We start from the raw sequence: 26,295 nt of genomic DNA, 5'->3' as shown, positions 1-26,295 counted from the left end.
GTAAAATAATGGTCATGTCACTCAAATTCACATGCCTCGTATTTAATATTAATAGGGGCTTGTATATTCTGTTTTACCAAGACTTCCCAACCTTCTTCCCAACATGACAATGTAACTCTTGTTCAGATTTGATCCCGAGAGACTCCAGATAAGAATTCAGGCCTGAAGTGAGATTAGAGCAGTGGCAGAAATCACTGTACCCTGTGCCCTCATATTTATGCAAGAAGCTCTGAACTGCAACTGCAGATGTGAATACCTCAACATTCTTCTTCCCAAAGCTCATAGGTTCCTCTTCTTATCTCTCTTTGGATTATTTATGTCTATTTTCTTTGTGCCTTACAAAAATCATTAATGATAAATCAGTCGTTTCTCCTATGCCACATCCCAGAACCATGACTGACAGCATCAGTGTAATTGTATTGGAGCTGGAGGGCGGAAATATAGTCACCAACTACACCCCAGCAGTCGTACTGGCGACCCCATAGAAGGCAGCCAATGGCAGCTGTGGGATTGTGGGAGAACACATCAGAGGAGGCTGATTACAACTATATAAGAGGGTGATCTCTGTTCAGGTCCCAATGGACAGATAGTGCCAACTGTGAACAATTTGGCAGTCACATCAGAGAGGCCAGTGATTGAAGTACTCTGTAAGTAGTCCCTTGTTGGTCATTGTTGTGTGGAAACCTGCACTGCTGCTTCCCCTGTTGTGAGATAAAGTAGAGAGAATTTCAGTTTCTAGGGCTATTGGCTGAGTACCTTTTAACAGCACTCAATTCACTGATTTATTTAGAAAAATGTTTATTAAAACAAAAAATTTTCTTTTGCTAACAGACTGACCCACTTCAAAACTGCACATTGTAATTGATTAAACTGGTCTACAGAGCTGATTAAAAGGCAGTTGGAAACCACCATCCCTGCAAAGCACTGAGTGCAACCAGAACATTATTTATCAATAAGCTGAGAGAAGCAGGCATGGAAGTCACAGACATATGCACAGATGTAACAGCTGAATTTTTCTATTAATTATAAATGAGTCAACTTCCCTCCTCTAGATAGAATAATCAACTGGGATGGGGGCTATTTTTTTGGAAAAGAAAAAATAATTAGCTCTGAGGATCCAATTTATTTGTTTTACATTGTAAATTTGTAGATATTCCAAAAAGCATTTTATTCAACAGAGTGTTCTTATGCACATACTGTCCACTAAAATATTATGTTCACAAGCCTTCAGGACAGGGGTGAAAGTAACTTAAGGAACTTACTGGTACGCAGGCCCGGGGTCCTGAGCAGTGGGGGGCGTGCTTGGGCAGAAGGGGTGGGGCCTGAGGAGGAAGGGGCGGGGCCTTTGCATCCCAGGGTCCTTTAAATCGCCACTGCTACCCCGGGGCTCCAGCAGTGATTTAAAGGGCTCAGGGCTCTGGCTGCGGTAGCGGTGGCCAGGAGCCCTGGGCCCTTTAAATCACCGCCATAGCCCCATGGTAACTGTAGCTGTGGTGGCAACTGGGAGCCCCGGGGATCTGGCGGTGATTTAAAGGGCCAGGGGCTCCGGCCACTGCCGGGAGCCCAGCGCCCTTTTAAATTGCCAGCCTGGGGAAGCTGCCCCCTACTGGTAAGGTCAGCTGTGTACTGGCTCTTGCCGGTATGCCGTACCGTACCGGCTTACTTTCACCTCTGCTTCAGGGACAAGCTCTCCAAACCACACCCTAAAAATATATATCAAACTGAAGCCACAGGCGCGCCCACACAAATACTCTTGCAGATACGTTCAATCCCACAAAAAATGAGTTTTTAAAGCCATACGCATGGCACATTACCACAGACCTAGCAGAGGATCCAGTTCTGTTGCTTGCCCACATGTTAAACGACCACCCAGCTGCAGGATCAGGCTCACAAAAAGTACACTCACAGTATACACATATATACAAACCCTCTCCCACACATCAGGCTGGCCAGTCTCTTGCCCTAAGCAGCTGTGTTCCGTACAATTTAACTGGCTTCATCATGTGAGCTGTGATAGGTCTCGTCTTTGGGTGGATAAAAGGTTGTAACATTGCAATGTTACATCAAGATGATATATATTTTGTTTTAAGAGTTTCTGAATGTTATGGGGGGACAGAGATAGTCTCCTTCCATAGCTCCCCTTAACTTACACACCGACACGGTTGTAATAATTGGGCTTACAAGTTTATCCTAATGGTGAACTCAACTGTAAAAATTGTGTGGAAGTTCATAAGATGTCACAATAACCTCTAACAACAAATGCTGATGGCAAAAGGTATGAAAGGAAGATAAAAAAGACTCAGTCTAAACAAAAAGGCCTGCCTATATAACTCAAGCACTGTGTGAAGATCATGCTTGGTAAACAAGAAAAGTATGGAACCAGAAATCAGTGAACCAAAATTGGTGTGTCAGATACTCGGCGTAATTGGTGGACAAAATAATGAGGAAATGGACTATTCAGCCCACCATTCCCTTTACGGGTCCTTAAAGAAAGAAATTTTGGGGAGAAAAAATTAGCTATTGAAGCAAGCTTCAGTGTCATGGCTGCCACCCCCACCAACTCCTGGGATCTGGGGCTTTCATCATCCTGATTCAGAAACATGTCCTGACCAGCCCAGACCAGCATGAGGTATCCAGATGACATTCCCACCATTACCAAGTGTATCCCAAACACCATGTGTGACAAAATGGGATAGGACTTTAAAAACAACAGCAACAACAACAGCTCCATCCAATCTCAACTAACTTCTCTTTTCCCCAAAAGGACAGTTATTACAGTCTTTGATACCAGCTAAGACCAGCTATCAAACAAGACTCTTTTCCTTCTAAAATGTCTCTGCAGGTAAAGGGAACAATGGCTGTTCTTAAAATGGAAGGCTTAATACATTACATTTCAAATGTTTTAATTGTTTTTCCTTCTTTTCTTTATCTTTAATAAAAGGTTAAAAGGATTTTTAATGGTGTGTTTGCCATGGTACTAAGCAGGTTGAAGTCTCTGTATACTAAACCCTGGTCCTTGTTTAATTGTTGTTTAATTGTTTAATTGTTTAATGTTGGACAGTAACTGGCTTATGTTAACATCTTTAGCTCATGTAGTCCATCTAAATCAAAACAAAATATACACATCTGACACAACCTCTAACTCTCAAGCAAACCGCTATGGAAAAAGAATGAGGTTTTTTAAAAGCTCCAGAAGGATGGAAGTGGAAGCTGCAGATTCAGCGCACTCTGGTGTGACCCTCCCAGAGGTTTCTCTAACAAGGTACATGGTCTAAAAGAAGTCACGTGAAAGTATAATTGCTGTTTTATGTTCCCTAGTTAACCCCCCTATGTGAAATTTCTTTTTCATACTAAAGAGTGAATTTCATTTCTCAGTTATGGTAATAGTAACAGTGCCTGGGAGAAAACGCACAAGTAAAATCCTGTGTATTGCTGACAGCAAATTGATTCCTATGTAGAGCTGGTCAGGAATTTTTCAACAACATTTTTGACCTGAAAACATTTTGAAATTGTTGACATTTTTTTACAGTGTGCGCTTATTGTTTATGTGATGCTTTATTTCTGAGCCTCTATTTAAACTCTTGTGCCTTAGGTGATGGTAGTACTGGATCCAGGAGCTACTGGATTAATTGCTATTGTCCCCTGCCATGTGACAGGGATATTAACCTTCTGTAACCCTGACCTATATCAGATGATTGGAGCCAGAAAATAAAATCAGAATATCAGGGTTAGAAGGGACTTCAGGAGGTCATCTAGTCCAACCCCCTGCTCAAAGCAGGACCAATCCCCAATTTTTGCCCCAGATCCCTAAATGGCCCTCTCAAGGATTGAGCTCACAATCCTAGGTTTAGCAGGCCAATGCTCAAAACACTAAGCTATCCCTCCCCCCTGAGATACAGAGATAAAGATTAATCTCTTACCAGCACTCCCATTTATTACACCTTATTATGGGTGAAAGGAGTTACGGAGAAGGAGCCTAGGTGGTGTGTGTAGTTGAGATGGAGTGATGCAAGATTTGAAATGAGAAGATGCAGCTATAAGTTTTTTCCTGTCTTTTCTGTTTGTTAACCATATGTTAGTGCTTATCTTCACAACGATAACCAAAAGCTTTAATTACACAGTATGCTGGTGGCAAGTTGTATTTCTAAATATACTTTATCATCTCTACAGACATCTAGCTCTCTGGAAGGAACCTGGGCAGTTTTTCCACTGATGTGAAGTGATAGGCTGCCAAAATGCAATTTCTGCCAGCAACTTCCAGAGATCTGCAATTTATCCCTCAGATCATATCACTGAAGATTTGGCAGTCATTTGTTGAAGCAGTTCAGATTAAGCAATGAGTGGGCACTTTTCTACAGAGCTCAGTTAACCTGGAGGTAGCAGGATGGAGGGAATGAAACACAGACTGTACCCTCAATTCTGAAATTATACACAGGGTATCACATGGGAGGGCTATAAACCATTCTTACAGCATAAGAATGTTATGTTCTAAAAGTCCAGATCCACTTTGGGTCCAATCCAACGCCCACTGCAGTTAATGGGAATCTTTCTATCCCACTGCAGTTAATGGGAATCTTTCTATCAGACTCATCGCACTATTTTTGCTAGCTTAGAACATAAAACAAGACTTTCCTTCTCCCTCCTACCCTGACAGGACTGAATCCCAGCTGCAAATTACAACTGGCTGATAACTATCTTTTGTTAAATATATCAGTTATAACTGAGAAAAAAAAGATGTAATATGAGCAGGCACTGCCCCCCTCCACCCCCGCAAAAGAAAAACACTGATGTGAGGACTGAGTAAGGGGGAAAATAATTATCAAGGTTTACCACATGGGAAAGGACAAAATGGCAGGGAAAGAACTTGCGAAGTGGGGTAATAAATGTGGGATTCAACAGCTCAGGTTTACACAAGTAACAATATAATCACTGACATGTCTGGTTATTCTTTCCCCACTGATTTTACCAGTGAGATTTTTTTTTTCTCATAGACTTTAAGGTCAGAAGGGATCATTATGATCGTCTAGTCTGACCTGCTGCACAACGCAGGCCACAGAATCTCACTCACCCATTCCTGTAACAAACCCCTAACCTGTGTCTGAGCTATTGATGTCCTCAAATCTTAAAGACTTCAACGTGCAGAGAATCCTCCAGCAAGTGACCTGTGCCCCATGCTGCAGAGGAAGGCAAAAAAAACCCAGGGCCTCTGCCAATCTGCCCTGGAGGAAAATTCCTTCCCGACCCCAAATATGGCGATCAGCTAAACCCTGAGCATATGGGCGAGACTCACCAGCTAGACACCCAGGAAAGAATTCTCTGTAGTAATTCACATCCCACCCCATCTAATATCCCATTACAGGCCATTGGGCATATTTAACACTAATAGTCAAAGATCAATTAATTGCCAAAATTAGGCGATCCCATCATACCATCTCCTCCATAAACTTATCAAGCTTAGTCTTGAAGCCAGATATGTCTTTTGCCCCCACTGCTCCCCTTGGAAGGCTGTTCCAGAACTTCACTCCTCTGATGGTTAGCAAACTTCATCTAATTTCAAGTCTAAACTTCCTGATGGCCAGTTTATATCCATTTGTTCCTGTGTCCATAATGGTATTGAGCTTAAATAATTCCTCTCCCTCCCTGGTATTTATCCCTCTGATATATTTATAGAGAGCAATCATATCACCCCTCAGCCTTCTTTTGGTTAGGCTAAACAAGGCAAGCTCTTTGAGTCTCCTTTCATAAGACAGGTTTTCCATTCCTCAGATCATCCTAGTAGCCCTTCTCTGTACCTGTTCTAGTTTGAATTCATCCTTCTTAAACATGGGAGACCAGAACTGCACACAGTATTCCAGATGGGGTCTCACCAGTGCCTTGTATAACGGTACACCTCTTTATATCTACTGGAAATACCCTGCCTAATGTATCCCAAGACTGCATTAGCTTTTTTCACGGCCATATTACATTGACGGCTCATAGCCATCCTGTGATCAACCAATTCTCCGAGGTCCTTCTCCTCCTCTGTAACTTCCAAGTGATGCATCCCCAGCTTATAACAAAAATTCTTGTTATTAATCCCTAAATGCATGACCTTGCACTTTGCACTATAAAATTTCATCCTATTACTATTACTCCAGTTTACAAGGTCATCCAGATCTTCCTGTATGATATCCCAGTCCTTCTCTGTATTGGCAATACCTCCCAGCTTTGTGTCATCTGCAAACTTTATTAGCACATTTCCACTTTTTGTGCCAAGGTCAGTAATAAAAAGATTAAATAAGATTGGTCCCCAAACTGATCCCTGAGGAAATCCACTAGTAACCTCCTTCCAGTATGACAGTTCACCTTTCAGTATGACCCATTGTAGTCTCCCCTTTAAGCAGTTCCTTATCCACCTTTCAATTTTCATATTGATCCCCATCTTTTCCAATTTAGCTAATAATTCCCCATGTGGAACCGTATCAAATGCCTTACTGAAATTGAGGTCTGCAGAAAAGGACCTAGGGGTTACAGTGGACGAGAAGCTGGATATGAGTCAACAGTGTGCCCTTGTTGCCAAGAAGGCCAATGGCATTTTGGAATGTATATGTAGGGGCATTGCCAGCAGATCAAGGGACGTGATCGTTCCCCTCTATCCAACATTGGTGAGGCCTCATCTGGAGTACTGTGTCCAGTTTTGGGCCCCACACTACAAGAAGGATGTGGAAAAATTGGAAAACGTCCAGCAGAGGGCAACAAAAATGATTAGGGGACTGGAACACATGACTTATGAGGAGAGGCTGAGGGAACTGGGACAGTTTAGTCTGCGGAAGAGAAGAATGAGGGGGGATTTGATAGCTGCTTTCAACTACCTGAAAGGGGGTTCCAAAGAGGATGGATCTAGACTGTTCTCAGTGGTAGCTGATGACAGAACAAGGAGTAATGGTCTCAAGTTGCAGTGGGGGAGGTTTAGGTTGCATATTAGGAAAAACTTTTTCACTAGGAGGGTGGTGAAACACTGGAATGGGTTACCAAGGGAGGTGGTGGAATCTCCTTCCTTAGAGGTTTTTAAGGTCAGGCTTGACAAAGCCCTGGCTGGGATGATTTAGTTGGGGATTGGTCCTGCTTTGAGCAGGGGGTTGGACTAGATGACCTCCTGAGGTCCCTTCCAATCCTGATATTCTATGATTCTATGATAAATTAGATCCACTGCGTTTCCTTTGTCTAAAAAAATCTGTTACCATCTCAAAGGATATCAGGTTGGTTTGGCACGATCTACCTTTTGTAAAACCATGTTGTATTTTGTCCCAATTAACATTCACCTCAATGTCCTTAACGACTTCCTCCTTCAAAAATTTTTCCAAGACCTTGCATACTACATATGTCAAACTAACAGGCCTGTAGTTACCCAGATCACTTTTTTTTCCTTTCTTAAAAACAGGAACTATGTTAGGAATTCTCCAGTCATACAGTACAACCCCTGAGTTTACAGATTGATTAAAAATTCTTGTGAATGGGCTTGCAATTTCATGTACCAATTCCTTTAATATCCTTGGATGAAGATTATCTGGGCCCCCCAATTTAGTCCCATTAAACTGTTTGAGTTTGGCTTCTACCTCGGATGAGGTAATATCTATCTCCATATCCTCATTCCCATTTGTCATCCTACCATTATCCCTAAGCTCCTCATTAGCCTCATTAAAGACTGAGGCAAAGTATTTGTTTAGATATTGGGCAATGCCTAGATTATCCTTAATCTCCACTCCATCCTCAGTGTTTAGAGGTCCCACTTCTTATTTCTTTGTTTTTTTCTTATTTATATGGCTATAGAACTTTTTTACTATTGGTTTTAATTCCCTTTGCAAGGTCCAACTCTACATAGCTTTTGGCCTTTCTCACTTTATCACTACATGTTCTGACCTCAATAAGGTAGCTTTCTTTGGTAATCCCTCCCATCATCTGCTCCTTGTAGGCTTTCTGCTTTTTCTTAATCACCTCTCTGAGATGCTTGCTCATCCATCTTGGTCTACAACTCCTGCCTATGAATTTTTTCCCCTTTCTTGGGATGCAGGCTTCTGATAGTTTCTGCAACTTTGACTTGAAGTAATTCCAGGCCTCCTCCACCTTTAGATCCACGAGTTCTTCAGTCCAATCCACTTCCCTAACTAATTTCCTTAATTTTTTAAAGTTAGCCCTTTTGAAATCAACAACCCTCATCACAGATCTATTTTTGTTTATCTTTCCATTTAGTCTGAACTGAATTAGCTCATGATCGCTTGAACCAAGGTTGTCCCCTACAACCATTTCTTCTATGAGGTCCTCACTACTCACCAAAACCAAATCTAAAATGGCATCCCCTCTTGTTGGTTCAGCAACTACTTGGTGAAGGAATCCATCAGCTACCATATCCAGGAAAATCTGAGCCCTATTATTATTACTAGCACTTGTCCTCCAGTCTATATCTGGGAAGGTAAAGTCTCCCATGATCACACAATTCCCATTAGTATTTACTTCATTAAAAACATTAAAGATGTCTCTATCCATATCCAAATTGGATCCTGGCAGTCTATAGCACACCCCAAGCACTATCCCAGGGGAGGCTCTAGTAGCTTTCTTCCCCAATGTGATTTTTGCCCAGACAGACTCGGTCTTATTCATTCCATAACTTCTTATTTCTTTACAGTCTACCTCATCATTGATATACAATGCTACTCCACCACCTTTGCCTTTATTTCTGTCTTTCCTAAACAGCACAGACCCTTCAGTAGCTGTAGCCCAGTCATGACGACTATTCCACCATGTTTCTGTTGTCCCTATAGTATCTGGTTTCACTTCCTGCACCAGTAGCTCTAGTTCCTCCATTTTGTTTTTAGTTGCTTCTGCCTCTACTAGCATTTGAAGCTGAATCCTTCCCATGTGGTATTTCAAAGAGGTGAAGGTGATTGATGAATTGATTAACACATACATTTACATCTTTTCTATAACTTTGGAGATAAGAAATTGTTGAACTCTGACAAATTTTGGCACTTATTAATTCTTTCCAGTTAATACCTAGTATTTTCTTAAGACATTTACTTCCAAAAACATTTAAATGTTTATATCTTTGGTGGCTTCCCAACTTTCATATCCATATATTAAGATGGAAATGACATTTGAGTTGAAGATTCATAGTTTGGTCATTAAGTCATAGATTTTCAATGACCAAATTTGTGACATTATCGTCTTCTGGTTTTCTTATTTTAAGTTTTCTTAATATAGCTGAAGAAATAAAACTGTGCAGTATAGTAAGTGTTAGAGGAATGAGACAGTGCCTATGGTTTCAAATCTATTTCTGTTAATTGATTTACATACCATTGGTAAATTTGGCAAGGTGTATGTGTCTCTAATCCTAGATGTAAGAGTTAATAGGCAGTGACTCAGCTATTGAATGTAGTGGAATTCTGGTATAATTATATGTTCACTCTATGCAGTTGCAGAATGGCAGCTGGGGACGACAGAGAAGCTCCTTTTATTAGGCAGACTGATTGTCTGAGCAATGATGTAAAGATTTTCATTCAGATATTGAACTGAAACAGTTGCTCTCCCAGCCTCTAATCTAACTGGTTACCTACCCTACTAATGTTTGTACATTGTCCTAAAAGTGGGACTACAATCAAATATCCTCTATAAATGCTGAAGGGTCTTTGAAAGATTATGATTTTATAGGAATAAAACTGTTTCTCAAGGTGGAAGACTGTTCCTTACTGTTCACAGTTCTTCTTCTATGTCCATGCACCATTACTCTGTGACTCTCTAACTCCTGTTGTTCCCAGATGAATTTGAAAGCAGGCTCTCTTTAAATTCTATTGTTTCTGTGTTTCCTTAAACAGAATTGCCTGTTTATGGAACTCCCTTATGCAAACTCAGTGTATCTGTGTGCAGTACACACCCCTTATTTAATCTCAACCTATCCTTAACTTCAAAGTTGCAACCAAATGTCTCCATAATTATAGCAATGTAATTAACTAATTGGTACAAAAACCCAGCTCGAGCATTCAGTGTGAGCAAGAGCATTAGCTAGAACTAATAGGCCTCTGCTGGCTCTTTTTGGAGGATAGTAAGTGTTTTAAGTTATTGCAACCCAGCTTCCCCTGCTTGTGTGCTACTTAGAACAAGCAGCTGAACAATGACTGAACTGCAGCCACTGGAATTAGTGGCTACTGACCTGTCACAGTCCTCCATCTTGGGCCTGTTTAAAGTCTGGTTGACCGTCAATGTATAGTATTTCAAAGACAGGGTGAGGATGATTGATGGAGAAAGAACAGGAGAACAAGGGGAAATGGAAACTGCTTTGCCCATGGATTTGATTATAGGATCATGGCCTACATCTGGAATTGAGAAGTTTGGAATTGAAACAAACAAACCCTAAAGCTACATTTAGCTTGCTTTCTTTATTTTGAGAGATGCAAAATTAAAAAAAAACAAAACAGAAAACAAGGTTTACCCATGCTGCAACTGTTGATAACAAACAACTAATGTCTGGTCATATGTGCAGAGCTGCTTGTCTTTGGGCAGGGAGCTAGCAAATAACTGATCTCAGGCTAAGCAACTCACTTTTTTCAATGGAGAATATAGATTATAACTAATGTCTGAGTATATGTTTGTGTGCCTATTTGTATTTGCAGATGTGTTTGATGTGTGGTGTGGGGTTGTTCTCTACCTCTAGATTCGGTTATTATTAAAGTCTACTGCTTGGCATGAAATTTAAAAAAAAAATCCAGTAGTCACTCTGTCTGCATGGTCTATAGTGTTTTGTGCTGTTTATGGAGAGAAAGGTCAAATTAGCAAAGCTTACTCCCATAGTTCTGCTGACATCACAGCCAAGTTGGCTTGTGATCTATAAACAATGGGAAGAACTATATTTGTCAAGTGGAGAAGGGCAAAAGTCTCAGGAAAAACTGGACATATTGCAGTACTGACTATTCCAGGGGCTCAAATGTCAGGGCCCCCAAAATAATTAGGTTAACTTAAAGAATAACAAAATATTTAAATAATAAATGTGGAGTTCTTTTTAGTTGCCTTCTGGTTTTGGACCCTTTGGGGTCGTGTTTTGAAGCTTCTCTGCAACCGCGAAGGCTAGAAACTTACTTTTTAAAAAGATGAAATCCAAGATTTTTATGTAATCACAGAATCCAGGGTCTTAAAGAACACACTAAAATATTGTAAGACTTGCAATAAAAATCACGAAAGCTGGCAACACGAATATGGAGTACAATTCTGCTTCACCTCATTAGAAAACCACATCTGTTAAGCAACAAATTTTTGCTGGTTTCTTTTGTCCTTGGCTAAATTAGGTATAATTGTACAGGTAATCCTAAACTTCATCTTCTGGCTTTACAATCAAAAACATACTCAGATTTACTGGGTTATATGCAGCAAAAATGAACAGTTGAAAGGCACTCCTTGGAGATTTCTATCATGTAGACAATACTTTTGCAGGGAGGAGAGGGGTATTTAGACACTTCTTTCACCCCCGCTTTCCCCTCGCCTGTCTTTACTCTTGTGTCTCCATCGGAGATTTTCCCTGAACATTAATTTCAGTCTTCACCTATTGAAGTGAACTCAGCTTTACATCCATAATGTTATGATTCCTTTTTCAAGATGTTGTGTCCACACTACTGTGTTTTCTACTGCAAATGGATGAAGATTCCTGTTTTAATATTGTCACACCATTACAATTATTTTGTTTTGTCTTGGGAAAGGATTAAGATTATGAGATAACCATCTATTATGTATTACTACTCCACCCCCAAATGACCGACACACATCTCATATGGAAATTAAAATAGTTAGACCTTTTCAAAAGGGAAGCTACTTGACTGATTAGTCATCCAATGCACACATTCAGGACTTAATTAGCAGCACAACTTTTCAATGGTTTTTGTCAGTTAAACAAAAAGAAATAATACGGTTTCATAATTAAACCAAATAGTAATTTTCTCAGCTCAGAACATGGCTATAATTAATTAGAAAACCAAATCCTTCAGCTCTAAGTGGTTGGGATGGATTTTAAGAACTGTAAAAGGAAATAGACAATGAGCCATAACAGACCCATAGATTCTCTGTCTACAGAAAAGTGGGGATCTAATCTGAAAAATTACTATGTAAAAATAGCACCATCTTTCCCAGCAGGTCTTCCCCCTCCCATGTATATTTTAGAGGTATGGGCTACCTTTGTGTTTTACTGGCTCTTACTCCGGTTAGCCCTGCAGAGTCAGTGAGCCACATTCTATTCCATCGTGCACATCATCAACAGAATTGTTTACTAAATTCCATTTAATAACTCCTGTGCAACCTCTTTGCAGATAACTCCATAGCTGCATTTATTCCTAGGCAAAAATTATATTCAAATGGAGGGGAGGATGAAAGTGGGTTGGTACTTGGAGGATAAGCCCCAACCCCCACCCCAGCATTACAGGGATGTCCTATTTATCCTCAAATCAAGCATTACAAAGGCAAAGGCTTATACTTAAAAGAAATTCAAATATGCTAAGGTAAGAAATGCACAGTAACGGCACGCAATATCTGTATCAATGGCCTATAGTGAAACCATGCAATAGCCATATGATTAATTTCTCCTTATGGCATCACCATGAGCTGGTGGAATGATGAGTCAGTGAGGCCACCAAGATGGCGAGGGTCCTGGGTGGGTGGGGAGCCTGCCATTGAAGGCTGGAGTTGTTGGAGTCTGGTTGAAGTACTTGCTACTGCACATTGGGAGACCACCAGGAATGTTGTGTGTTTGCAGCTATGGATGAAGAGACCATTAGGCAGATGGGGAGTTGGCCATCAGGCACTGTTTTAGAACCCATCACCACTGGGGTTTGCAACTGCATTTGAAACAGTTTCCAAGTACAGCTACAGCCAAGCACAGTTATAAGAAGGATTTGAGTTCCCACACAGCACAATTTCAAACCATGTGCCAAGAGGCCCAGAGGATTCAGGGTGCCTGGGGTCTTTGGTGGCGGGGGTCCTTCCGCTCCGGGTCTTCGGGGCACTTCGCATAAGACATGGACCCGAAGGACTCCTTGCTGCTGAAGTGCCGCCGAAAACTCTTGTGGGGGCCCCTGTGGGGCCCGGGGAAAATTGCCCCACTTGCCCCCCCCCCCCGGGCAGCCCTGCCAAAAGGTGTTGAGAATTCTTACTATAGAGCAGCTGGGGCAGGGGGATCTATAGCAGGATTTCTGCAGGCAGTTATCCAGGTGCTAAATATAACAAACTTTCTGGAGAGGAAGTGTGCTAGTTACCCCTGTGTTGTGAAATGATTGGCAAGCACAGTTTGGGCCTGGGTATTGCTAACATGTTTCTGTCCCCAAGTGAGGGCAGCAATAGGATTCTCTAGGTTTGTTCCCGCCTGCCCCTTCCCTTCCCTGGATTTGTCTTCCCTTAACATCCTTCCCTCCGTCTCTACTTCACCCACAGAATCAGAGAATCTAGAGATAAAAGACCCATTAGGTCATCTGGTCCCTCCTACCTCAGCCAGTGCAGAATTCTTCCTGACAGTCTATTCCCCAGTAATGGCAGTCTTATAGATGGTATAAATTAAAGTTTCCATAGCCTCCATTGGGAGATTTTGCCACAATATCAGAGCCTGACACATCACTCACGGAAGCAATTTAAAAGAGTCCCATTAACTTCAATAAAAAGGAGTACTTGTGGCACCTTAGAGACTAACCAATTTATTTGAGCATGAGCTTTCGTGAGCTACAGCTCACTTCATCGGATGCATGCCGTGGAAACTGCAGCAGACTTTATATATACACAGAGAATATGAAAAAATACCTCCTCCCACCCCATTGTCCAGCTGGTAATAGCTTATCTAAAGTGATCATCAGGTGGGCCATTTCCAGCACAAATCCAGGTTTTCTCACCCTCCACCCCCCCACACAAATTCACTCTCCTGCTGGTGATAGCCCATCCAAAGTGACAACTCTTTACACAATGTGCATGATAATCAAGTTGGGCCATTTCCTGCACAAATCCAGGTTCTCTCACCCCCCTCCCAAAAACCACACACACAAACTCACTATCCTGCTGGTAATAGCTCATCCAAAGTGACCATTCTCCCTACAATGTGCATAATTAAGGTGGGCCATTTCCAGCACAAATCCAGGTTTTCTCACATCCCCCCCACCCCCATACACACACGTGCAGTTTCCACGGCATGCATCCGATGAAGTGAGCTGTAGCTCACGAAAGCTCATGCTCAAATAAATTGGTTAGTCTCTAAGGTGCCACAAGTACTCCTTTTCTTTTTGCGAATACAGACTAACACGGCTGTTACTCTGAAACATGTCATTAACTTCAATGCGAGTTAAACCCATTAGTTACTCTAAATTGTTCTTAATTTTACCCATTATTTCACATATCAGACTAAATTATTCCTCCCCCTCCTTGGTATTTACATACTTCAGGTGTCTGCAGTCAATCATGTCCACCCCCAATCATTCTTTAGCTGAGGGGAGCTATAGCTCTTTAGCTCTTTTAATCTTTCCTCAAAATCAATCTCTTCAGCCCCCTGCTTGTTCCTAATGCTTTGCAATGGAGAAAGCAATCACCTCTGAGAGGGGAAAAGGGCAGACTGTTTACTGCAGCCTCCTCCCCCAATGTTTCCAACAAGGGCTCCACAGGCAAGATGTGCTGATTCAATTCATCCTCTGACCAGCCTGATCCTGCCTTGCTCATATTTGGAGACATGCTGACCAGATCTAGGCCCCACACCTCAATGCAGACTTGCTATATGGGAGAGCCTGCAGCCCCTGTTACATAGATGAAACCCATGTGAATCTGGTTCACAGTCTGTTCTCTCCCCACCTCCCCTTTCCATCTCTTTTCCACACCTGTGTCTTTTGTTCTGATACCTGCCAACAACAGTGCTGCAAACAGAAGAGTTTCATGCCATCATCCCTCTGCAGCGGATAAAAGTAGAATAATGAGTGATTTGAGGATCTGAGTCTTTACCTCTGTGGACAGTTCCAGGGCTGGCCTTAGGGGCAGGCAATCAGAGCTGTTGCCCAAGGCACAAACTTCCAGGGATGCCAAGTTAGGTGAGGTTTTCCACCCTGGGCAACAAAACATCTCAGCACAGGTGAGGCCACATCTGTAGTAATGCATCCAGTTTGGGGCCCCCCACTACACAAAGGATGTGGACAAATTGGAGAGAGTCCAGCGGAGGGCAACAAAAACGATCTGGGGGCTGGGGCACATGACTTACAAGGAGAGGCTGAGGGAACTGGGCTTGTTTAGTCTGCAGAAGAGTGAGGGGGAATTTGATAGCAGCCTTCAACTACCTGAAGGGGGATTCCAAAGGGGATGGAGCTTGGCTGTTTTCAGTGGTGGCAGATGACAGAACAAGGAGCAATGGTCTCAAGTTGCAGTAGGGGAGGACTAGGTTGGATAATAGGAAACACTATTTCACTAGGAGGCTGGTGAAGCACTGGAATGGGTTACCTAGGGAGGTGGTGGAATCTCCATCCTTAGAAGTTGTTAATGCCCAGCTTGACAAAGCCCTGGCTGGGATGATTTAGTTGGTGTTGGTCCTGCTTTGAGCAGGGGGTTGGACTAGATGACCTCCTGAGGTCTCTTTCAACCCTAATTTTCTATGATTCTACCCTGACCACCTCCCTGTGCAAAGTGCTTCTGCATTTTAGCATGGTGCTACCGTGTACACCAGTTGTCCCAGTCAGAAAGTCTGACACCATGTGGCCTATTACTGAATGGCAACTGAGAAGAAAGCATTTATTCCTGATGGGACAACAGGAATTATTATTTCACATGATATTTTTATTATATGTAATGCTAATGCAGAACAAAGCATGGGAAAAGACACACCTACCATGCACAAGTTTATTGCAGCAACCACTGCAAGGTTGCAAGAAAGCTTAGGGGACCACCACTAGGAAGGTGGGATGCCCTAGTGATGGCTTGTGAAGGTGTGTGGGACATTGCATTAGTGATGGGAGATGAGGGGGTGAGTGCCACACCTGGGGCTGTCTATTAAGATATGGGGAGAAGGAAAGGGGAAAAAAACAAGTAAAGGGCTGCAAACTCTCAAAAAGATCTTCAGCAGGGCTGCTTTGTGAGACCTGGGTGGGCACCTAGTTCTCCAGGATCTGTGTGGGCGTCAGATTTAATGGCTTGCGTTGCTCAGACCTGACACTGCGTCAACATGGCATTTTTTGTAATAATGTGCTTTTAAAGAGTGACCTGGCTAATAAGAGGCATGCTGAACACACTGAAACCAATAAATACGTTTACAATATGGAACAAAACTGATCACTTCAGACCCCAACTGAGTAAAGAGGTATAAATTAAGCTTCTATTACATTGCACAAAAATTCTTCATTAGAAGAGTTCACAGGTGGCTTCCTTTTAAAACAAAGTGTAGCGAGAATCCTTGTGCCTGATTCTCCTCTCACCAGTCTCATACCAATAGAACTCCACTTACTTCAGTTGAGCTACTCCCCGTGTTCACTGGGATGAGCAAGAGGAGAACCAGGACTCCTGCCTCCTGAGTCTCTTTCTATTTAATTCAATGTGTTTGGGAATGTGTGAGTGTGGTGCCATGTAAACATCCCAGCCCTGTGTACTGACTCAGCCCCCAGCAGTTGTTTGGGCTTAAGGACATCCCTGGAGGCTCCCTGCTGTGTTCAGCTGCCATCAGGGGTAGTCTCAAACCAAAGGGTCCAGGGAGCTTGATTATCTTGCTGCCTCTAAATTCCTCAAGGAGCCTGAGAGCAAGGGCTCCTTCCCGGATAAGTAAAATTCAGTCCTGTAGCATTTACAGATAATGTAGTGAAGCCTCTGCCACACCAGCAGCACTGGGAATTGATGCTGTGTGTGCAGAGAAAAGAGCTGCTTCCAACTATGCCTCTCTTCTGTAACAGTCTCTGCCTTCCTTAGCTATCAAGCACAAGACTTGACTGTCTCAAAAGGAAAAGGCTGTTAGGGTTTCACTTGGCTTAATCAGAGCTTTCATCACATTCTGGCTCATCTAAGTCTGACCATTGCAAATGTGGGTTCTTCAGGTTTCAGTCAAAGTCAGAAGAGTATCATTTTGGCTAGTTATTGACTAATGATAAAATGTTCAAAAGCGGTCAATGGGACTGAGGTTTCTCAATAACTGAGGTGCTTTTACATTTTTAATCCTAAATCTATAATGCGATAATCTCCTTCTCTTCTCTCAGACTACCTTGCTCTAGTGCTTGTGGGATCCGGGGGGAGGCAGCAGCGTCTGGTGATACCCTCTCTTAGGAGGTACTTTAAAAAAAACCTAACTTCTGTTGCATACCAGAAACAAGATAATTAGTATTTGTATGGGCCCCAGGGATAAATCCACTGGACCCTGAGAATCAAGAAGGGTTCTTTACTTCACGTGCATCATTAACAACAACAGAAGTTTATGCAGGGGAACTGCTGCCCTCAGTTACACCTGTGCATCTTTATTGCCTTCCAATTATACCCTTAGTGACACTTGTGGAACTCCACTGCTGTCAATGTATGAACGGTTGTAACTGACTAGCCCTGGACCTGGAATGTAGTAAACAATTCTGCTGTTGTACAACCAAGAATAGAATTCAGCTCAATCTTTTTAACTGCATTGGTTCTGGAGGATTAACAGGGATATCAAATAGCATAAACTTATTTGAGTTACTAGACTCAGGAGACAGAACTCTGGACACTTGCAGGGAGTAAAGTCACCCATATGCAGTGTGCCACCACAAAGCCTATGTGCCTATTTTGAGGATTTAAAGCGGAACCATGAGAAGGGCAGAAGGGAGGAGGGGAGTTAACTTTTAAAAATCTGTTTAATCGAAGCTGGGACCACAAAATGCCTTAACTTAATCATATGGCTATAATGTGGCATCACTACAGTTGCCCTAACTGTGTATTTCCATGCATTGTAATATAAATATATCCTTAACTCTGAACGCTCTGAGTTTGTAATGCTTACTTTGGACATAATTAAAACACTTTTGTAACATTTGTTTCCCTTACATTACTGATATGTTCTCTCCATTTTAACATAGCTTTTTGTTTGGAAATAAGTCAGTATCATTATCTAATGCAAAAGTTGCACTGGTAGGAATACTTAAACAGTGTTACTCCATTGGAGATCTATATATATATCTCCAGGTAAAACACCTGTCCTATTATTAACAACATTTCTATTATCAAAGATTCATATTTATGCAATTCAATGAATGTAAGTAGATATATTCCATAAAAAGAAACTCCTCTTACCCATGACATTATGGATGCTGATATGGAAGGAGAAATTAATCTTTTGATCAGACAGAAGATTTTAATGTTGAAATGTAATGCAGGTTGGGGTTTTTTTTTAACATCAGGGAAACTAGCAAACTGTGAACAGCCTTTTATCGCTCTCTCTCAAAACGAACAGCTCTAGATCCTAACCCTCAGTACGAGGCTATATGAGATGGAGCTCAGATAGGTTTAGTCCCCTCTTTTTTCAGAAGAATGGAACCCAATTATAAAATTCATTTCTGCATAAGTCTGCTAAATTAACTTCTCTATTACAGGGGGACAAATTAATGCAGCGATCTTACATTACCACCACCTATATTATTTTGGGCTACTATTCCAAATGAAGACACTGTTCAGTTAGAGATTGTTCCTGCCCAGTGCTGAACACTTCCTGACAGGGGCCAAGACCTAGATCCACAAAGATACTTAGGCATCTATTCCCCTAACTGGGGAAAGATGGGAGGACAAATGTCTATCTTGCCTGCAGGGCAGAGGCCTCCTACGCCTTTTAGGAGAGTGCTCTAACCATTGAGCTATACAATATTTTCATGTGGGGCTCCCTCACTCTCCCCTGGTGAAATTCCACGTTGAATATATAATTAGCAACTGATTGGAACAGGGGACTGGACCATGGTTCTCCCACTTTCCAGGTGGGTGCCCTAACCTCCAGGGTACAGTCATTTAATTTAATAGCAGCAAGATCTTCATTGCCTTCTCCTTTAATCTGCATTGCCGCTGCCAACTAGCGCATTTGTCCGTTCTGTCACTGCACTGCATTCATATTTATCTTAGTCCTTTTTCATGTCTGTGTAAAAAAACCCCAAATTACAAAAAGTATTTTTTTCATATGAAACAGAAACTGACCCATTCTCTTTTGGCATCCATGTCTCTCCAGTATAGCTATACATCTTTAGAAAACATATCAAGCTCCATTTGTTGTACCGCAGCAAGGGATAATATTTACATGCTAATGGAAAAACAGGTACTTCTCAGGAATGTCATCCACAGAGTTAAAAGTCCTCTCAAGTAGCAGGATTGCTGTTTCTTACCTATTCAGTGTAGCAAGTAACATGTCAGTTTATGCCATGACACTGATGGCTATCTGCAGGGAGCCAATTTTACCCCATGGGCAAACACAAGAGCATGGATGATTACTGGGGGACCAATGTGTTAATCTATACCTTTCTTACACAACTCACAGAGTATACACATTGGAACTTGTAAGCACTGACTGAAATAAACTGATTCTCTAAACTCAAAAAACAAGCAAAGGAAATATATAGATTCCTGTTTCTGGTCCTTGTTTACATGAACAGTACCTATGTTGTGCAGAAACAGAACATTAAATTCTTGACAGGACCTACAGAAAAGACTATTTAATGAGACCTATGCTGCAACAAGTCATAAAGAGACATCTCTGGAGCAATGAGATAGAAAGGAAGAAGGGTCTGTATTTTTTGAAAGATGGGAAGGACTCCCTTACTTCATTATTGCCAGGAGAGCTAGACTAGTATTTATCAATGGGAAACGCTGCTTCCCTTCTATCGTTTTTCTTTTTAAATGAAATGAAAAATAATTCTAATAAGGACAATGAAGTTCTTTTCTCCACCCGTTGCCCATTCCTTAGCAGCTGAAAACATGGCTGTGACCTACGTTCTGCAGAACTACTATTGCATTCGGCAGCCTTCCAGTGCAACAGAGCGGTGGTGACACAGCAGTTTCAGATAATTTAGTGAAACCAACAATTATTTAACTTAACTATGAAAATTAATAATACAGTCAAGCCAGTAGCCCTTCTTATTTACTAGGGTATGCAATCCCTATATTTTTAATTGTCCATGTGCTGTAGAATCTTGAGCTGAAAATGCATAACTATCATAGAGGGCTAGGGTTTTGCAGTTGGCTAGGAGAAAATGGAAGCTTCTGGCCCCTGGAGTTTGGGTTTGTGGGATAAGCACATTAGTTTGATATTAAAATAAGCAGCAGTAAAAGAGTTAACAGTCTTGAAACTGAAATGTACATAGTTAGATTTCAGCATTAATACCCCCATTGATATGAAAAGGGAAAGTTCATTTCTGAATGCAAATTTTTGCAGGATGTCTGTGGACTCAGGCAGGCACAATGAATTTATTTACACTCATATTTCCCTTGCAACTAGAACCTTTTTTTAAAAAAAACAAAAAACTTAGAACCTAGAGTCTAATTTTGCAGCAGTGATGGATTCCATAACAAATTCCACGGCCACTGAATCATGAAACATACAAAGCCGTATTCTTCTGTTAAAAAGTTGCAGAACAGCTAAGCTTCACTGTACTCTTCCTTTCCCAGTATATAAGTTATTCAAACACAGTCAGTAGAAAGTAAATATTAACTGGTCATTTCAGTATGGCCATTCTTTATCTGTCCTTGCCAGGTTGCACCATGTGCTAGTGAAATCCAATGGGCCAAATTCTCCGCTTGCATAATTCAGTATGTCTAGCCTACTCATTTGGGACGCAAAGCTGCTAGCTGTAATTCTGTCTACCTCTCTTGCTTTGGATTTTGAAAATTAGATTAGATAGTTCTAAGGGATGAGCCTAAGCTGGCAGGGAGATGGACTGAATAATTAAATAATTTCTATTTGTAACACTGAGAATTGTGGCAGCTGAATGCAACCAATTGGGTCTTAGGCCCTGTTACATTACATCACTATGCTCATGCAGAGCCAGGGAATGGGGGGCTTTGGGCCTCTCTATCCTGATGCTGCCAAGGGCCAATTCACTGAAAGTTCAGTCTGGTGTATGACAATCAAATCACATTCCTTCTGCTTTTGATCACCACCAATAATACAGGTAACTGAATTGTAGTTGTTAGGATTGCTGATGAGGAGTACAAGGCAAAAGAGAATGCACCTTTGCTTTTTCATGCCTAGATGGGACTCTGCAGCACAGACAGTAGTAAATATTGGGCAGAAAGTTGGTGCCACTTTTGTGGTCAGTATTCTGAATATCATTCTGCTTTAACCATGGCAGCATTTAGTAGATCTGGCTAGAGTTCGCAATGGAAAGGAACTTAATTAAAGAATCCCAATTAATACAAATTTCTGAAAGTGGAGGAACGAGAGCTTGCAAGTTCTCAGTTATTGCAAGCTTCAAGTCCTGTCCATTGCTACCCCTTCTAGAGAGTAGAGCTCAGAAGCAAGTGGTGTCTCTTTGGGTATGTCTAGACTAGGATAGGGATATGTGTTTGTTAAACATGTTAAGCCACTATGTTTTAAATCTCTAGCATAGGGAGGGCAAGTTGCATTTTAACACTTGTTTGAAGTGAACCCTAAGGGAGGAGCTTGCCTTTTACTCTAGTAGACATATCCTTAGATACCACACACTTCCTCTTCTGTAATGATTCCAGCATCACAGACTAGCCTCCTGAAAATCCCAGGCCGACAGCTGAACCCAAAATTCTGCCATAGCATCAAGCAGCCTGTCTACATTTGCCAGAGCCAGCACATTGCTTGCATACTTGCCAAATCCTACTATTTCACCTCTTCCGCCGAGTTACCTATAAGATTTTGTACATTCCTGTATTTTGTCAGTGTAATAGGTGTCTCTGGTTTAAAAATTAACACATGACAATGAGGGAGAAGGGAAAATATTTTGCTCATCACCAGATAGTGAGAATTACAATATCCCCCGAACAGCAGCTGCTGGGTGTCCTTGCACCTCAGAATGATAACCGTACTGATCTGAATTAGAGTATCTCTAATTCATGTGGCAGAAGCAGAAAGCATGTGACCAAAGAACACTGTAAATACAGCTTTTATTGGCTGGAATTTAGGATGCCTGCATAACTCACAAGTGGCTCTGGAGTTATTCCTTACAAAGGGGAAATAAAGTATATTAAACCACCACATTGATGTCATTCCAGGGATAGGAGGAACCTGCAGAGCAGCTAGGGATAGGAGTATTTTATTAAAATAAATGGCTCCTGTGCAACCCTGCCGCTCTGAGGCCAGTGTAAGGGTTTTGGCAGGGATATGATTACGTCCTGGTGATTCCAGGCTACTGTAATGGCCCAACTGAAGAGGCAAACAGGGTCTGGCCCTAAGTCTTCTGAGTCGATTGGGAACAGCTTTTCTCCTAAAAAACCTTTTCGAAGGAAGAAAGTCTCTGAAGTGACGCAGAAATAATTCTGCAGTCCCACGGCAACTCCAGCCTAGACAGCTGGAGTTCTGGCTTTGCCTTACAGATGGAAAACTATTGTTAATTGTTCCTCTTCTCTTTGTTTTCACCTCTGGTAGGCATGTAAAGCTTCCCATTCTCTGTATTCCTAAGGCTGCTACGAAATGCTACAGTGATGTTACTATCGGAATGATATAGCAGAAAAAGCCCTGGATTTCAACTGTGAAATAGTCCTCATTTTAAGCATCGCCATGGGTTACAAGCCATTTTAATTATGACGATTAAGCACAGTGGTTGACCTGCTCTTCATCCTGAGTGTACTGGTTCAGCAATATATTACTGTAATAGGTCCATTCAGGGGCAAATGGCTTACCTTTAGATTCACAAAGATTGTGGTTTGCTGAGCTCTTCACAATAATGCAGACAGCACTGATGACACTGTAAACAGCACCAGTGGGATTTCAGTCTGCCAAATGCACTTTCAGTCACTGGTCTACTGAGTGTGTAATTAAACCTTCTTTTGCGAGGGCCTTTGAGATTAGCGTATCTTCATAAGCCAAGGCAAAAGAGGGTACCTGGGATCCCCTAGAATAACAGTAGGGACAGTTACTCCATTTATGACAATGTCATTTGGTGGGAATAATGTCCTGGACAGTCCACGAAGGTAGACTCTCGATTGGCGGAAAACCCTGAGGTCATAAACTTTTCCAGTGCAGCCCATGTTTGCATCCATTAATCAGCCTCTGTGGTCCACAAAAGCCTGCGTAACAATGGAGTTTATGCAGGCTTTTGGCCTTTTGCTGTTCGTGTTTTCATGCTCCTTGAAGAGGGCAAACTATGGGCACAAGTCCCATTGGGCAGTTACTTCAGGGATATTGCTTATAGCTGCCTCTTTGGTGTAAACCACAAGCCTGACTGCTTCAAAAAGCTGCTCCATCACTTTGCCAACACCAACTGATTTTCCAACACCAAACTGGTTAGCAATAGACCTGTAGCAGTCTGGGGTAACCAGCTTCCAGATGGTTATAGCAACCTGCTTCTGGACAGGCACGACTGCCCTCACGCACGTGTCCTGACCCTGGAGTGTCGAGGTAAGCTGCTCAAAAAACTCCAGAAAAGTAGCTTTTTTCATGAGAAAGTTCTGGAGCCACTGCTGGGCATGCCAGGTCTGCATCATGATGTGATCCCACCAGTCTGTGCTTGTGGCCCTGCTACATAAGTGCCGATCTACAACGGCTAAATTGACAGTCGCGAAACAGCATCAGCCAGTGTAAGTTTGCCATGTCTGCATCATGGTTCTCCTCCTTCTCCATCAGGTGCCTTTGGTGGATCAGAAAATGCCACTGAAATGTCCACCGGCGCCTCATGGATGCTCTGCCTGTTTTGTGAAACAGGAGTAAATAGCCAAGCAGGACGAGTACTTCAAATAGTCACTCCTCCATGTTCCTGGCTCCAGTTGCCTGGAGCATGCTGACCCAAAAGATAGCTTGGCAGGCTGTATTGGCAGGCTGTGACTACTTCCTGTAAAGTGCAGCAAGATGGACAATCAAGTGTTCCCATAGTGCTCCACAAACATGGGTCCTGAGTGGCTACAGTTGGGGAGGGTGCTAGGAACTATGGTCTGCGTAGTGCAGTTTAGATGCCCGAGTGTGAATGTGAGACCCAGGTCCAGATATTCGAAACCTAGGTTTAAATATTCAGGGTGGACGCTGAAGCCCAGACTTACAAGCACTGAGTCTGTGGGCTCGAGTCCCACTGATCCCGGGCTTACGTTGCAGTGTAGACATATCCAGTGTGGCCCTCACAGTAGATCACAGCAGCTGTTAGAGCTGTTCTAATTTATGACAGCCTCCCCACTACTGCAAGAACTTCAGGGATGTTGAGCAGACCAGCCATTCTCCCTCCCACCCTTAGTAAGTCCCTACGCTAGGAGTTGAGAATGTAATGAGGGCAGAGAAGGGCTGCATATGCAAGTTCTGCACTATCCCTGTAATAGGGGAATTCCTCTGGGGACCACTCAGTCCCCTTTATGGTCCTGTATAGCAGTAGAACAATACATAGGGGACACAGAAGGGGCTAGCGTCTGGCCCTTAGATTCTATTTTCAGCTCTGCTACTCTATAGCTTGAGTAAGTCACTTACTTTCTCCATGCTTCAGTGTTCTCCTTAATTGTAAATAATTCTCTATCTCCCAGACTAATGGGAGGCTACATTAATTAATATGCCTAAAACAAACTGAAGTATTCAGTTGTAAGGTGCTACAGAAATGTCAAGTATTATTTATATATATTTTGGGGAAAAAGGGGAGGAGCTGTGTAGCTTTCACCGCCCATTAGGCTCAGCAATTCCTTTGTTTTTCCACAGTGTAGGACTGGGAGAAGGGCAGGGATTCTTTTCACCTTTTGTTACATGTCAGTTGTAAGCTCAGTGTAGATTCAGTTCATCACTTCAGGACCATGATGACCAGTAACAGCTCTCAGAGGGAGACAATGCTGCCTTGCAGAGTTATTGACTGTGCCTCATTGTGAATTAATTTCTTGGCTTTTGCTATTCATTGTCTTTTGTAGTGATCTGAAAAACATTCTGGTCTCCTAACTCCACCATGTGCCTCAGGATAGGATTAATCTCAAAGTTATTATCAGTAAGAGGTTTTTCTGCATAGCTTGCACTTGCTTTTCTGCCCCTGTATGCCATAGACTTCTTTCGAACTATAGGTCCAGATCTCCCTACACTCACACTATGTTTCATGTACAGTATTCATGTGTAGTTTAAGAGCTACTATGCCAAAGCAATTATGGGAAGAATTAGAGAAAATTACAGCCTTGCATTGCTTAATATCCATGTAGCTGAATGGGACTGCAACTAAGGCCTTTAATTAGGAAGTGCTAATAAGTGACTTGTTAGCAGGAAAGATGAGCAGCACAAAACTACAAAGCCTTTTGCAGAGCTAGAATGAGCTGTAATGCACTTTCAGTACATGTAAAATACCACATCAAGGGCCTCCTTGTGCTACATGTTGTTTTTTTAACCACAGGTAAGGTCCACTTGTACCTCATCTACTGCTATATTCTCCACAGTGAGGAACAGGTGGAGTGCTGAAAAAACATCATACCTACATGATCTCAGAACACAGTAAGATTTAGTCTGATCAAGGCTTAAGTTCCCTCTAAGCTGCGCGGCCATGTGGCAGCCTATTAAGCGCCACGCAGGAGCTCAGGACTGCGGCAGGGAGAGGCACCCCTTCCCCCAACCCAGCCCCTGCCACGCGGAGAAGCACCCCTTCCCCAAACCATCCCCTGCCGGGGGGAGAGGCACCCCTTTCCCCGGCCCCAACCCAGCCCAGCCCAATTCCAGTCCTGCCACAGCTGGGGGAGAAGCGCCTGTCCCGTGGCTCCAGCCCCAGAGCTGCTGCAGGGAGAGCAAGCTGGGGGAGGGGAATCCTCTCTCCCCACTGTAGCCCTGGGGCAGCCTACACCCCATACCTCTCACCTCTAGCCCCACCCCACAGCCCACACCCCCAGCCAGAGCCCTCACCCCAACCCTCTGCCCAAGCCCCTCATCCTCAGCCCCACCCTGAGTCCTCACCCCCCACACCCTAGCCCTCTGCCCCAGCCCTGAACGCCCTCCCACACAATAGGATACAGTAAGTCCTGAAAGAAGAAACAAAATAGAAAGACATTTTCCACTGAGCAATCTAATGCTCTAGCATTTTTAAACAGAAGATGGATATTTGACTTGCTGCTTTCAACAACAATAGTCAACGCTTCCCCATCAATATATTTACACACAGAAATTCCCTCATGTGGCGAACACTACTTCCCTCTTTCCCTGCTGTCTTTGTTTCTTTAACTGGC

At 42.5% G+C, this 26,295-nt stretch overlaps 1 protein-coding gene across 5 annotated transcripts in view; it reads right to left on the bottom strand.

Annotated features, from left to right (window-relative positions):
- The window catches only part of LRRC20 (leucine rich repeat containing 20), a 152,338-nt gene that overhangs the window by 1,796 nt on the left and 124,247 nt on the right, over positions 1-26,295 (bottom strand). Inside the window, exon 7 of one of the 5 annotated variants that reach the window (XM_073353592.1) lies at positions 621-701. The exons of the other annotated variants lie outside the window; for them this stretch is intronic. Coding sequence (XP_073209693.1) covers positions 667-701 — 35 coding nt within the window. The 3' untranslated portion in view covers positions 621-666. Of the gene's footprint in view, positions 1-620; positions 702-26,295 lie in introns of those variants that run through there. 5 annotated transcript variants of the gene reach the window in all.

This window comes from Lepidochelys kempii, chromosome 7 (assembly GCF_965140265.1).
Source record: "Lepidochelys kempii isolate rLepKem1 chromosome 7, rLepKem1.hap2, whole genome shotgun sequence".
Taxonomy (NCBI): Eukaryota; Metazoa; Chordata; order Testudines; family Cheloniidae; genus Lepidochelys; species Lepidochelys kempii.
Note: the sequence above shows the minus strand (reverse complement) of the source record. Positions and strands in the feature narration are given on the sequence as shown.